At 45.8% G+C, this 12,449-nt stretch overlaps 1 protein-coding gene across 2 annotated transcripts in view; it reads left to right on the top strand.

The window, feature by feature from the left end:
• The window catches only part of COLGALT2 (collagen beta(1-O)galactosyltransferase 2), a 60,709-nt gene that overhangs the window by 29,896 nt on the left and 18,364 nt on the right, over nucleotides 1–12,449 (top strand). For both annotated transcript variants that reach the window (XM_071565023.1, XM_071565022.1), the window contains exons 2-4: nucleotides 6,157–6,267; nucleotides 8,368–8,485; nucleotides 10,327–10,461. In XM_071565023.1, the coding sequence (XP_071421124.1) occupies nucleotides 6,254–6,267; nucleotides 8,368–8,485; nucleotides 10,327–10,461 (267 nt within the window). In that variant the 5' untranslated portion in view covers nucleotides 6,157–6,253. The remainder of the gene's footprint in view (nucleotides 1–6,156; nucleotides 6,268–8,367; nucleotides 8,486–10,326; nucleotides 10,462–12,449) is intronic.

Raw genomic sequence — 12,449 nt, 5'->3', positions numbered from 1 at the left:
CTGCTCAGCTCTGTGGAAGATGGCCAAGGGGACCCACTGGTGCTTTTGTCACCAGTTTGTGTTTCAGTTGTTAGGAGTGATCTACCAATAGGCTTTCCATTGACTTGGGGCTTTGCTTTGGATGAGACCCTGTGGGATTAGGGCATGTGGCCAACCTACGGCTCTTGCTTCAATGGAGCTCAGTATTGGACTGCATCCTGTACCAAGCCTTGGGTGTGAATTGGATCCCTGGCTGCAGGTGAAGAGGAGGAACCAAGGCAGATGAGTAAAATGGATATCCCTGGGGTTTCCTGGGACTTGGTTACATGCTCAACTCGGTTGTGCAGTGTGTGGAAGCAGCAGGAGCCCTGGAGAGCCACAGGCATCCTCTCCATGGGAGCTCTTCTCAATGCAACCCCAACCATCAGCAGCATCCTGAGCACTGCCATCCTTCCTCTGTTCTCACTGGAGTGGTGGGAAAGGCCCACTCGAGCCTGAGTGTTCAGGTTTGGCACTCACAGCCACAGAGGGCGATCCCAACAACTTCTTCCAGCCCAGCAGTCTTCAAAGCACTGCCAGAAAGGGAAAGGCTCCTTCTTACAGTGTTCATTTCTGAGAGCTGGCTGCCTCCAGTCCTGACTCTGCAGCATGAAGTACTGACCCCTGTCCCTCCCACCCTGTGTGGCAAAGGGAAGAAGTGGTAAATGTTAAATTCAGGAGAATTACTGCAGGGCCCTGGGTGTGGAGTGTCCCACCACTTGGGTCGTGGAGTGACCCACGTTCTGACAGGCTGGCAGCACACAGGGTGGGTTTTGTCCTCTAGTATTTTTCCTACACAGAGGGTGAAGGGAAGAATTTTCTTCTCTGACCCAGTGATTGAGGTAAATAAACTGTAAATATCTTGGAAGAGCAGGTTGCGGTCTGAAGAAATGAGAAAGGGGAACAGTTATTTTTAGTTTTAGTTCCTTTTTTGAAGAGGAAAAGAGAACAACCATCAGAGCTTAAATCAACTCCTCTGTGCAAACATAGTTTGAGGTGACATTGTCAACCTAAAATTAGGAGCAGTTGGTAAAAGGAGCTGTTTTCCTCATCTGCTGCTACTCGTGTTACTTAATTAAAACAGTAGGTGCTTAATATCGTGTTTTACTTTTCCCCTGTTCATGATCCATGGGTTTTTTGGGAGGGGTTACTTTGCTGAGCATGGACAATAAGGGCTTGTGTCCATGGTGTGCCTGCTGGTTAAAGCCAGAGTAAATATTGAAGTGATTATAGTTATGCTGACAAAAGCCCCTACATGAACATTCTCACTCAAACTTTTCAAAAATTTAATGTGTGTTTAGTGTAAATGGGTTTAAATCTGAGTGGAAAAAGCTGCTATGTTGCAGGAACAGGGGTGTCCATCCACAGCTGTGTTCTGGTTTATTTATTAAACTTTCTTTTCAGAAAAGAGTGGCAGAAATTTTTCTTTACCTTGTCACTCCATTTTTTCAGGATTTAGATTGTAAATTTTGGAAGGCACCTTTTTTCTTTAATTAAACTCGAGATGTTGTTAATCAGCTCTTGAAAATGAGGTTTCCTCCCTTTTGGTGCAACCATCATTGATGTAACCTGTCCCTTTTGAGAGAAACCAGCCTGCTGTTCCAGTCTTCTCCCCCAGACATTGATTGCAGGCAGTGTGCTGGCTTTGAGAGGTGCCTGCAGGGAAACTCTGGAAGTTTCCTACATCCTCCACCTGGGAAGGAAGAACCTTTGGCACCAGTGCAGGTGTGTTTGATCACATCTGAAATACCACCTCTGGTTTTGAGCCCCCTTGGTGAAGAAAGGTGTTAACAAACATGAGTGAGTCCAGTGAAGAGCCTTGAAGATGGTGAGATGTAGAGGAATGATGGGAAAGACTTGTGCTCCTTGCCAACCTCACCTCTCCTCTTCCTGTGCCCTTGCACCAGACACGTCTTCTCGAGGCTTCATCTTGTCTGCATGCCTGTTTCCAGCTGACCCTCTCAAGACCCGTGATTGAACCTGATGCCAGGTCAACAGTAATGCTGATGGGCTCACACTCAAATAATGAAGCTGTGGTCACCAACCTGCTTTCAAAAAATGCACCAAGAAATCTGGGCACTGCCTAAGCCTGAGGGCCATGCAGGCATTTGAGCTGTGTCTTGTTAGGATTCACACGTTTTCAGGCTGGCAAACCAAAGACAAAGTTGCAGGTGTAGCTGCTCAGATACGAATGGAATCTGTCTGGAGACTTGAGCTGCTGCAGAAGCAAGAAAGGAAGCCTGCAGAAACTCTGCAGAGTAACATTAACAGAGCTCTTCTATAAAGTTAAAATAAGTTGCATTAAGACTCTTTAGATTGGGCAGTTTTGGGGAAATGTATATTACTTAATAATTAGCTGTAGCTGTATGATGTTAGATAGTTTGCATGGTGTGTGTAGGATTTAAGATTGTGTGTAACTCTGTGAAAAAGTAGCTCTGAATACAGTCCCTCCTGAAAATTGAATATCCTTGCACAAGAACAGTTTAAATATTGTTAATGTAAACATAATTGTTTCTTCTGCTGCTGCTGCTGCTCTTCCCTTCTCTCCACAACTACCAGTAACTGTAACCCATCATGAAGAGGACTGAGAAATAAAATACCAAGAAAGAAAAACCCATAAAATGAGATGCAGTCAAGTGATTGATTTGACAATAGGGGTTGAAGCCCCTGCAAAGCCCCTGAAAGGCTCAATCGAGAACTGTGTCTGTGGAGTTCAGGTATCGTGACAGTGTCTCAGTGAGCTCCCTACCAAGTGCAGATCCTGGACCAGTAAAGGATCAGAGGATGTAGTAAAAACCCTTTTCCAAAACAGGCGAGTGAGGAGAGGTGACAACATCTCGTGAGATGTGCTCTCACCATCAAGAGCACTCGCAGGACATGCAGAGGAGGCCTTGGTTTGTGCCACACAATGTCTCCCCTGTGACTGTACTTGACTCTTACTTCATCCCATGAGCAGTCTCATCCCGTGGTCTTAGATGTGTTGGCTGCTCTGTCCATGTGCCTCAAGCTTTCCTTCTGTCATCAGCCAGGGAAAGGATGGTCAGTTTTCTAGGACTGGGGAGATGTGCTCCATGGACCACCACCCTGACAAGGGATTAAGAACAAACAGGGTCCAACTGGTCCATCCATCTGAGGTAGAGCACTGAAGTTTTAACTGCATGCTTGGTTTCTTGAGGTGCCATAAACTGTCTGTCCATTATGAAGAGTGTCCTGATGTGCCTCTCATGGCTTGAGGAGCTCTGGCTGCCACTGAGAAGTCCTGCTTGCATTTTTATTTGCCTGTTTTTCTTGTGCAGGGGTTGTCATTTAAAAAAAAAAAAAAAGGGAAAAAATGAAGTATGTGTGTGTTTTTTCCACATGGTGCTATTGCAAACACCAAGGCTGTGGTTTTTTTCTGGGAGGAAAGGTGGACTGGTTCAGATTCTAGAATAGGAGTCAGTGCTGCTTCTGTTTGACCTTAAAGTAATTATTCTGGAACTAATAGTGATAATTGCTTTGAGGTTTTGTTGGTTGATTGGTTGATTTTGGTGTTTGGGTTTTTTTTTTAATTAATTTTTTTCTACTTTGGTTTGGTGGGGGGTTTTTTGATTGGTCTGGTTTTGGAGGCTCAAAGCTGGAAAAACAAAGGTTTGCCAAATTACTAGTCATAGGACTTATTTCATCCAGGGCACAACAAACTTTATTGCCTTTGAGAACTTCTGGGCTTAGACATGCTGCTGAGTGGATAGTTCTGGAGAGAGCAGTCTGTCCTTTGTGCCAGAGCCTTGTCTCACCAATACCTTCGAAAGGTCTAATGGGATGTGAATTTACCTTCTGTGTTTCATCATTGCAGCTTGGACTGCAATCATAAAATCATTCCATTTTTCTTCTAGCAGATTCCTTGTGGTGAGATCTAGAGATTGCTCTAGCCTCCCATTCACATGGTTCACATGTTAGCTCTTGGGGTCTTCCAGGGGGAATTTCGTCAAGGACCTTTTGCCTCACTAGGAGCAGGATGGAGAACTCCAGATCTGATGGGAAGAGCATCTTTCAGCCCCCTTGCTGTGCCTGGAGAAGCAAAGAAGGTCTTGTAACTCTGCCAACCATTGTCCTTCAACTTTAAGGATTCTTCTGCTAGTCAAAGTTTTGGGTTTCATGAAGCTGCTCTGAGCAACTGAGGAACTGCCTTCCATCGTGGTAATAATGTGAAGCTGACTGACTCTAAGTTTTTACCTTGTCAAGGAAATTTGTGTTTGGTTTGTGAGCTCTGGGTTTCCCGTGCACATCCCTGCAAACATCTCTCCATCTGATCCATTTGGGGCTTGTGTGTGCACAAAGTCCAGTGGAAAGGGATCTCCCGGCTGAGATGGGAGCACCCAACGTAAAACTGAGATTAATTTGACATGTATGCTTCTGAAGCTTCCCCTTTCCCTCCCCAGACTGGAGCAAATCCCTTCATGTGTCCCCAGTGATCTTATGTGAGCTTAGGACTGGGATGAGATGAGGTTTGCTGAGGGGAAGAAGCACATGGAGCTGACTGTGGGAGCTGTGTGCTTACCTAAGGGGTTTGCAGGATCCTTCAGGTTAGTCTGGACCCGGTGAAGAGGATGTGAGATGAACTACAGCATTCATCAGGGTGGCCACCATCACCTTGGCTTCATTTGTGTGATGCCTAATTGCAGGGTGGTCCCACGGTATAGCAAGGCCTTCTTGGTGCCACTGCAGCTCCAGTGATGACCATGAACATAAAGCCATTTTCACAGTTCTCTGGTATTTTAGGAATTCTGGAGCTGACTGTGCAGCTGGAGTGTGGGAGGAAAGCAGAACACTGGTGGCTGCAGGAGGCTGAGGAAGTGTGTGAAAACAAGGGCTCAAGGGGATGAGCTTCATCCATGAAATATATGGAGCAAGCTGGACTTACACCAAGTCAGCACTGTGACTGTTTTAGTCCAGGTTAAACATCATTGCAAACAAGATATACAATGCAGTCTGACTCAGGGTCTTGGTCAAAAGCAATGACTAAGCCCAGCCTTGCTCCGTCATAGGACAGCAGTTCATAACACAGGAATCAGCCTCTCTTCCCATGCTGAACTCTCATTTATTGTTTCATTAGAAACAGGAATTCAACAAATAGTCTTCCTGACCTTAAGTGATTGTAGTGTTTTGACTATAAATAAACTGAAAATCTGAATTCTTGATTTTTTTAAAGCATGGGAATGATATCTTCTGGTGACATGAACTAAAAAGGGTTTTCATCCGTAGGATCATAACACTGACTTGGGGTGGAGGTATTTTCCTGATTTAGCTTTGCAGTAGCTCCAGGGCTTGGGATGAGCCCCCTTTCTCCCTTCTGTGTGCCCTCTCCTTACTATAGGCAGCTCTGGATTGAAGCACGTTAGAGAATGCTCTGGGAAGTGCCTTTGGAGCCAGAGGATGTAACAGGAGCTCTGTAGCAGCTGGGGGAGCTTCCAGCACCCTCCCCTGAGGGTTGTGTTCCACAGTGTCTTTACTGTCTCCATGGGATCTTTCGGGAGTATTTACACTCCCAGAGGAACATGAAGGGATTTCAGATTCTCAGTGGAGGCTGCTGAGCTGTGCCCTGCCATGGGGTTGTGCTTTCCTGCCTTTCAGCTACAAAAAATGAGCAGCCCTTTCACTGGTGGGAGTTTGCAGTGGAATCTGCCATGAGCAGGTGTTGGATGTGCAGAGTGGTCCCAGGGAAGGGTGTGCTGGGGAGGAGCAGCTGGGATGGGACTTGGCTCGCTCACCCTGTGGCCCAAGGCTGGAGGATCCCAGGCAAAGAGGAGCTTGTGGCCCCTTGGGAAGTGTTTCCATGTGATTGCTGTCAGAGACGTGGATCTGTGCCTCCTGTTCCAGTCTGTGCAGCTCTGCTACTCAACCCTGAGGAAAACCCATTCCCTCTGTTAGCAGCATGTTTCACTTATTAACCTGTTCTTATCTCAACCCACAGGGTTTTTTCCCCTTCCCTGATTCTTCTCCCCATCCCACAGGGGAAGGGTGAGCAGCTGCGTGGCACTGAATTGTAAGCTGGGCCTAAACCACAACAGCCTGTCTTGTCTTTTCCAGTGATAAAGCAAGTGATAAGGCAAAGGACCTAAAGCTTGTGTTAACAGGCTTCCTCTGCTCCTGCTTTCCCAGGGCAGCCACTGACCACAACATTGACAACACCACAGCAATCCTCAGGGAGTGGCTGAAGAATGTGCAGCACCTCTACCATGATGTGGAGTGGAGACCAATGGAGGAACCCCAGTGAGTACCACAGCGAGGACCTGACCTGGTTTCCAAACCAGGAGGTGAACTAAATGTCCAGGCATTAAAATGTGGATTATTTATTTTGTGGGGTCTGCCCCATTAGAATTGTATTCTAATGGAAAAAGGTGAGGTAAGCTCTCCATGAAGAGATCTTTGACTTCAGTAAAGCAACTCATGCAGATCTTCGAAGAAAGCATTTTCCATCCAGTTGTTCAGTGTCTGCAGCTGCTCTCTCTGCATGGTAAACAAACCACACCAAGAGTTACAGGCAATTAAAACTCTCGTGCTTTATTTACAAGGAAGCAGAGAAATCATAGCCCATCCCCATGACATCTATGAAAGTTTTGAGAGCTAAATTTAATTCAGTGTATTATGCCTTTGCATGACTTGCAGGACCATTGCTTTGAAATATGATGTGTTGGAGTTTTATTGCTTTAATTTTTGTTTATTTTTAAGGTCAGCTGTTCCTGGTTTTGTTCTGTTTTCTGTTTCTTCCAACAAGGAAAATTACATCAGTTTCCCCTTCCTTTAGGTTTGCTGTTATTTTTGAGGTCTTCAGTGCAGTGGTTGGGTATTTGTGATACAAATCCACAGGGAATGTTGATTTTTATTGACATTTTTAATCCTTGCAGTGGAATTGAGTCTTTTTCATCCTGTCAAACTTTTTCACTTACTGTTTTTTAAAAAAACTTTTCTAACTTCTTCAAAAAGCTTTTGACATTTGTAGCTCTGAGAAGTAGTCCTGGATTTTTATTCCACAAAGGGATCTATCCCTGACTTTCTTTATATCTTTGCTACAAAGCCTTTGCTTTTGGACCTGATCCTGAAAACAGTGCCATGCTCGTAACTTAGTGATGTGCTGGGGCTCGTGGGGTCAGGTGTTGGGAGATTGAAGGGCTGTTCCTGGGAGGTGTTAACAATTCCTAATAATGCCTGGACCCTGCTGGGACCTGGATTGCCTTCATCCTCACATGCCAGCTGTGCTGATTCTGCAGGGCTGAAGGGAGCAGGATTTACAGCCCAGTGGAGGGCAGGTGAGTCTGTACCAGAGGGTCAGACAGGGTGTGCTGGTTTAAAGGTAAACTGGCAGGAGGGACAAACCCAACACAAAAGAGTTACAATTTAATAACAATATTACAATAAATGCAATGGCACAAAGAGAAATTGGGTTTAACCCACAAACCCAGCAGTCTAACCCAGCCCCCTGGGGCACAAACACAGTGGGGTTTGGTGGCCCCTGTGCTGAGCCCCACGTGGTTCCCCCAAGTCCAAAGGAAAAGGAAGGAAAAAACCTGTTGGTGCAGATGATGGCACAGTCTGGTGGAGAGTGGTGGGTTCCTCCTGTCCAGGTTCTGCTCCTCCTCTGGATCCCACAAGTGGTCCCAGAAATCCCCAAACTCCAAGATTCTCTCCCCTCAGGTGGGAGCCCCCAGTCCCTCCCCCAGGGCAGGGAGTTCCACACTGGGGGATCTGACTCTGGGAGTCAGGGGGGATTTTGGAATGGTTGCTGGCCCATGAGCAGAGCTGAGCCCTCAGGTGGGTGTGGAGGTGCCAAGGAGTCCCTGGAGGGGAGTTCTCCCAGCTCCTCTGCCAGGCTTCTTTCCCAGCCAGCTCCCAGCCTGAGGGGTCAGCTGTGCCCTGGGCAGCTGCTGCCAATGGGCCATTGGGAACAGTTGCTGGGCAATGGCCCAGAGGGTTTAGAATGCCCAGCTTTGGTCACACCCACACAGTGGTGTTGGTTGCTGAACCAGGACAGTGGGGTGAATCAGCTGCAGTTCATTTTGGAGAGGGACCCTCTGCCCAAAGAGCTTCTGACTTGGCTGCTGCTGCATTGCTGGGTCATCAGGAAATACAGTGGCACTGCTTGTTCCCTGGTGCCCTCTGTGCTCATGCCAGCACTGAACTTCAAATTATTCTCCCTCAAAACCTCTCCTGGGTTGCCTGAGGTGATCCTTAACACTGGTTTTCTTTCAGAATGAAGGCAGCAAAGGGAACTCACTTTCTCTCTCTCTTTGTTTTTCGGGGGTTTTTTTGGTTTTTTTTGTTTTGGTTTTTTTTGCCAGACATGCTTTTCTTTCGATTTTTTTCTTTCTCTAGGTCTTACCCAGAAGAAATTGGTCCCAAACATTGGCCAAGCTCCCGGTTCAGCCACGTGATGAGGCTGCGCCAGGCGGCCCTTCGTGCCGCGCGCGAGAGGTGGTCGGACTATATCCTGGTACAGACACGCTTTGGGTTCTCCACTGCCTGTGGCATTGCCTACAGCAATGTTTTGATTTTGGTAGAAAATTAAGATATTACCTAAGTAAGCAGAGTAATGTTAATTTAGTAAAAAATTAAGATGTTAATTAAGTAAGCAGAATAATGTTAATTTGGTAGAAAATTAAGGTGTTAGTTAAGTAAACAGAGTAATGCTGCATCTATAGCTTTGAGTGCACTGCTAACTGATACTGTTAGTAGTGTTAAGCATCCTGCATTACAGAATAGAGCAGCAGTTAAGTTTCTGTTACTGGCTCAAGGTAATGAATGGGAAGATTTTAAAGGCATGTGTTGTATGAATTTATCTGACAAAAAAGAAAAAAGGAAAAAAAAAGAGTGAAAGAATCGAGAGTGAAAGAGTGAATGATGGATGAAGGTAGCTAAACAAATTGCTTCAAAGATGGACTATAGATGGACTATAACTGGATGGTTTTTATCCACGGTGAAGACTGGATTGTTGATTTTTGTGGTCGTGATAGATGTGCTGCCAATAATACCAGGCTCAGTTAGTCTTCTGCTAGGGGCCCTCTAGAAGACTGGGGCAGCCATTTTTGTGGCACAGTTACACAGAGGGGGAATTGTGGGGATGACAGTGTGTGTGGATCTCCTAATGTCTGAGGTAATTGATGAGTGCACCCTTAAGGAGCAGAGAGCCACCTGTAGAATGTGAGACACCTTGCAGCCAGTGGAATGCTTCCATGTATGCTTGGCTGAAGTGACTAACCAATGAGTGCTGGCATGTTATATACAAGAGTAGATAAAAGGGGAAGCTGTAACTAAAAATAAAGTTAAGTTGTAAGCCTTCTGATCAAGCTTTCTGATGCTGCTGAGCCTGATCTCTTCTGGCCCTCATTAACACCCCCATTAGCCCTACAAAGGGTGACCCCAAACAACTGCCCTCAGGCCAAAGCTTTTCAGGTGGTCACTTCAGTATTGGAGACTGTCAAAAAGTTTTCTTTCCATCTAAAGACAAATGGAGATGTTGTGGGTCATTTCTCCAGAGGCTTTGCAGGCAGGGAGGGGAGTTTGCTCAGGGCTTTCTCCATGGTTGAACATAGTCCTGGTGGTGGTGGTAGGTACATGCACGGGTCCCCCAGGTTGAAACTCATCCCATGAAATGTAAGGGAATGGTTTTGGAGATGTGAGGAGATGCTGCCCTTGGTCACTGCAGTAGCAGTTAATGAGGCTGTTCCCACAGCCCCTGAACAGGGTGAGGGTGTGAGGCCAGCTGGAGTTGGTCTTGGTCCTTTTTGCAGCATGAACTTGTCCTGAATTTTCAGCTGTTATTTTCTCTTATCCCTGTGCTGGTGTAATATTGTGTGGAGTCAGGGAAGCTCCACATCTTTGCCCATCTCATTGCTCTGTCCCAGGGGCAGCTGCCCCTGGGCTTGCTGGTAACAACAGTGTGCCCTCAAACCCTCCAGCTCACTGTTGCTGGGATTTTCTTTGGCAGCCATTGACTCATAGAATCGTTGAGCATGGAAGAGACCTTTGAGATCATTGAATCCAACAATTAACCCAGCACTGCCAAAGGCACATCCATGCAGCTTTTAAATCCCTCCAGGGATGGGGACTCCACTGCTGCCCTGGGCAGCTGTGCCAGGGCTGGACAATCCTTACACTAAAGAAATTTTCCCCAATATCCAACTTAAACCTCCCCTGGTGCAACTTGAGGCCGTTCCCTCTCCTCCTGTCCCTGTTCCTGATCCTGTGCCTCTGGCTGTCTCCTGTCCAGGAAAGTGTCAGGGGAAGCACATAATTTCATCTATGAACAAGTTTCTTTTTCTCTTCCTTCTCTAGTTTGTTGATGCAGATAATTTACTGACCAACCCAGACACCCTGAAGCTGTTGATAGCAGAAAACAAGACACTGGTGGCACCAATGCTCGAGTCTCGCTCCCTCTACTCCAACTTCTGGTGTGGCATCACCCCCCAGGCAAGTGACCTCATGCAGGGTGGTAGGTGACTGTGTGAGTTGTGTTCTCAAAGGCTTCCTGCCCTGTATCTGTGGGGCAATGGGCATTGTCTTCTGTTATGTGGGCTTTCCCACCTGCTTCTGTAGTGTCCTCCTTCTGAACAGAAGCTGCTGTAGCTCTGAGGTGTGCAGGGGTGGTGTTAACATGTGATGCAATTGCACTAACTACACAAAAAATACTGATATGCAGACAAGATTTTTTTTAGGTAGTTCCATATGTTTCTGTAATGGCCTTAAAAACTCTTGATGCATAATTTTAGGCTAGTTTTCCTGAATAGTGATGTTAATCCAGGAGGAATTTGCTTTTCTTTCCTCAACTCTCCATTGTGTCTAAGTTATTTTTCACACTTATCTATAGTGGGCAACACCCTTTACCTTGTAGGGAGTGTGTGTGCTGAGGTGTTTTTATAACTGCTACTGGTGCTGAGCCTAAATATCAGAGTTTCTTGTCACCTTTTTTAAACCACAGGATGTATCAGGCAGAAAACCATGTTAGAAAATAATACTATTTTTAGAGCCAGAAGGAGGCTGAGCTCTTACTTTACAAGCTGACCTACACCACTGTGGTGTGTATGTGTAGCTGGCAGGTAAGTCCCCACCTAGTCACTTGCTGGGTCCTGCCTAGTGGGATGAGGGAGCAAATTGGAAGGACAAAAGCAAGAAAAAACCCCAAATGAACCCAAACCCAACCCTCATGAGTGGAGATAAAGGTAATTTAAGAAGTGAAGAGGAAAACAACCCCTAACAAATGATGCAAACCCAGCACTATCCAGTCTGCTTTAAAGAACATCTACTGCCTCCAACTGCCATGTGTCTTCTGGAATAGCAAGAGTGTGTATTCTCTTGAAAAATGTCCCTGTTTGCCCTGGAAAGCTTAAGGATTTCCTTCTTAATTCCACGGCTGAGTCTTGTTTCCTTGTTCATAAAGGTACTGCATAGACAAATGTGTTTAATCCTGAGCATCATATGCATCCCTGAGCCTCCCTGGGGCAGGCTCCACTTTCCTGCCCTACTATACCCTCTTGCTTTATTCCAGAGACCTAATCTGATATTATTGTTCTTATTGCTGCAGTGAAATAAAGAGCAAACTCCATTTTCCCATTTCTTTATCTGGCTCAGAACATCCTTGTAACTTCCCAGTGTTACCAGGGACACCAGCAGGGATCAGAGACTGGATAAAAACATAACAGTACTGAGTCAGAGGAAAGGTCCATCTGATAGTGGTAGTTCCCTGCAGATGCCTAGGGAATAGTATAAGAATATGGAAAAAAGTGTGTGATACTTCCCCAAATACTTCTCTGTCCTCTTCTGATTTTTTTAGGAATATACTTTAAATATCTCAGGGATTTTTTTCTTCTCCAAAAATCTCTGTCTGACTCTGTTTTTTGGCACCTGCACTGTCGTATGACAAGGAGTTCCACAGTTCCAGCTAAGTAATTGAATAAAAATAGCAGAAAAAGGTCCTGAACTTTGCAAATTCTTGGGAGGTAAGTATGGAGATAAGAAAAAGAGTGCAGGGAGGTGTGTTTCCTTGTTTCAGATTTAGGTTTAAAATGGAGATACAAATTTCTTTGTGAAGGTATTGAGTGTCCTTAAAGTTTTTAAGGCTAAGTCTTGAGTCAGCCAGGTTTTCCAGTGATGTAAATCAGCACAGCTCCAAAGGCTGAAGTGGATCTCTGCCCCTGTGCACCCAGTAGGAAGTTCCCATCATTACCAGTGTTATCTGAGAAAAGGAGAGGGAAAAACCTTGCAACAAATGCATCTTGTGGAATTTGGTGGAAAAAAAGCTACTCAAGTGAACAGCAAAGTTCCTCTTTTATTCTTCATTTTCTCTTAGTTGCTGCTTCTTGTTTCTGTGTGCAGTCCCAGGGCTTTCTGTGCTCAGCCTTGCTCTCCCAGGGGACTTGAGGAGGGAATAACAGCTGGAGCACGCCCTGAAACAGGGCCTC

The sequence above is a fragment of the Pithys albifrons genome, chromosome 10 (assembly GCF_047495875.1).
Source record: "Pithys albifrons albifrons isolate INPA30051 chromosome 10, PitAlb_v1, whole genome shotgun sequence".
Classification (NCBI taxonomy): Eukaryota; Metazoa; Chordata; class Aves; order Passeriformes; family Thamnophilidae; genus Pithys; species Pithys albifrons.
Note: the sequence above shows the minus strand (reverse complement) of the source record. Positions and strands in the feature narration are given on the sequence as shown.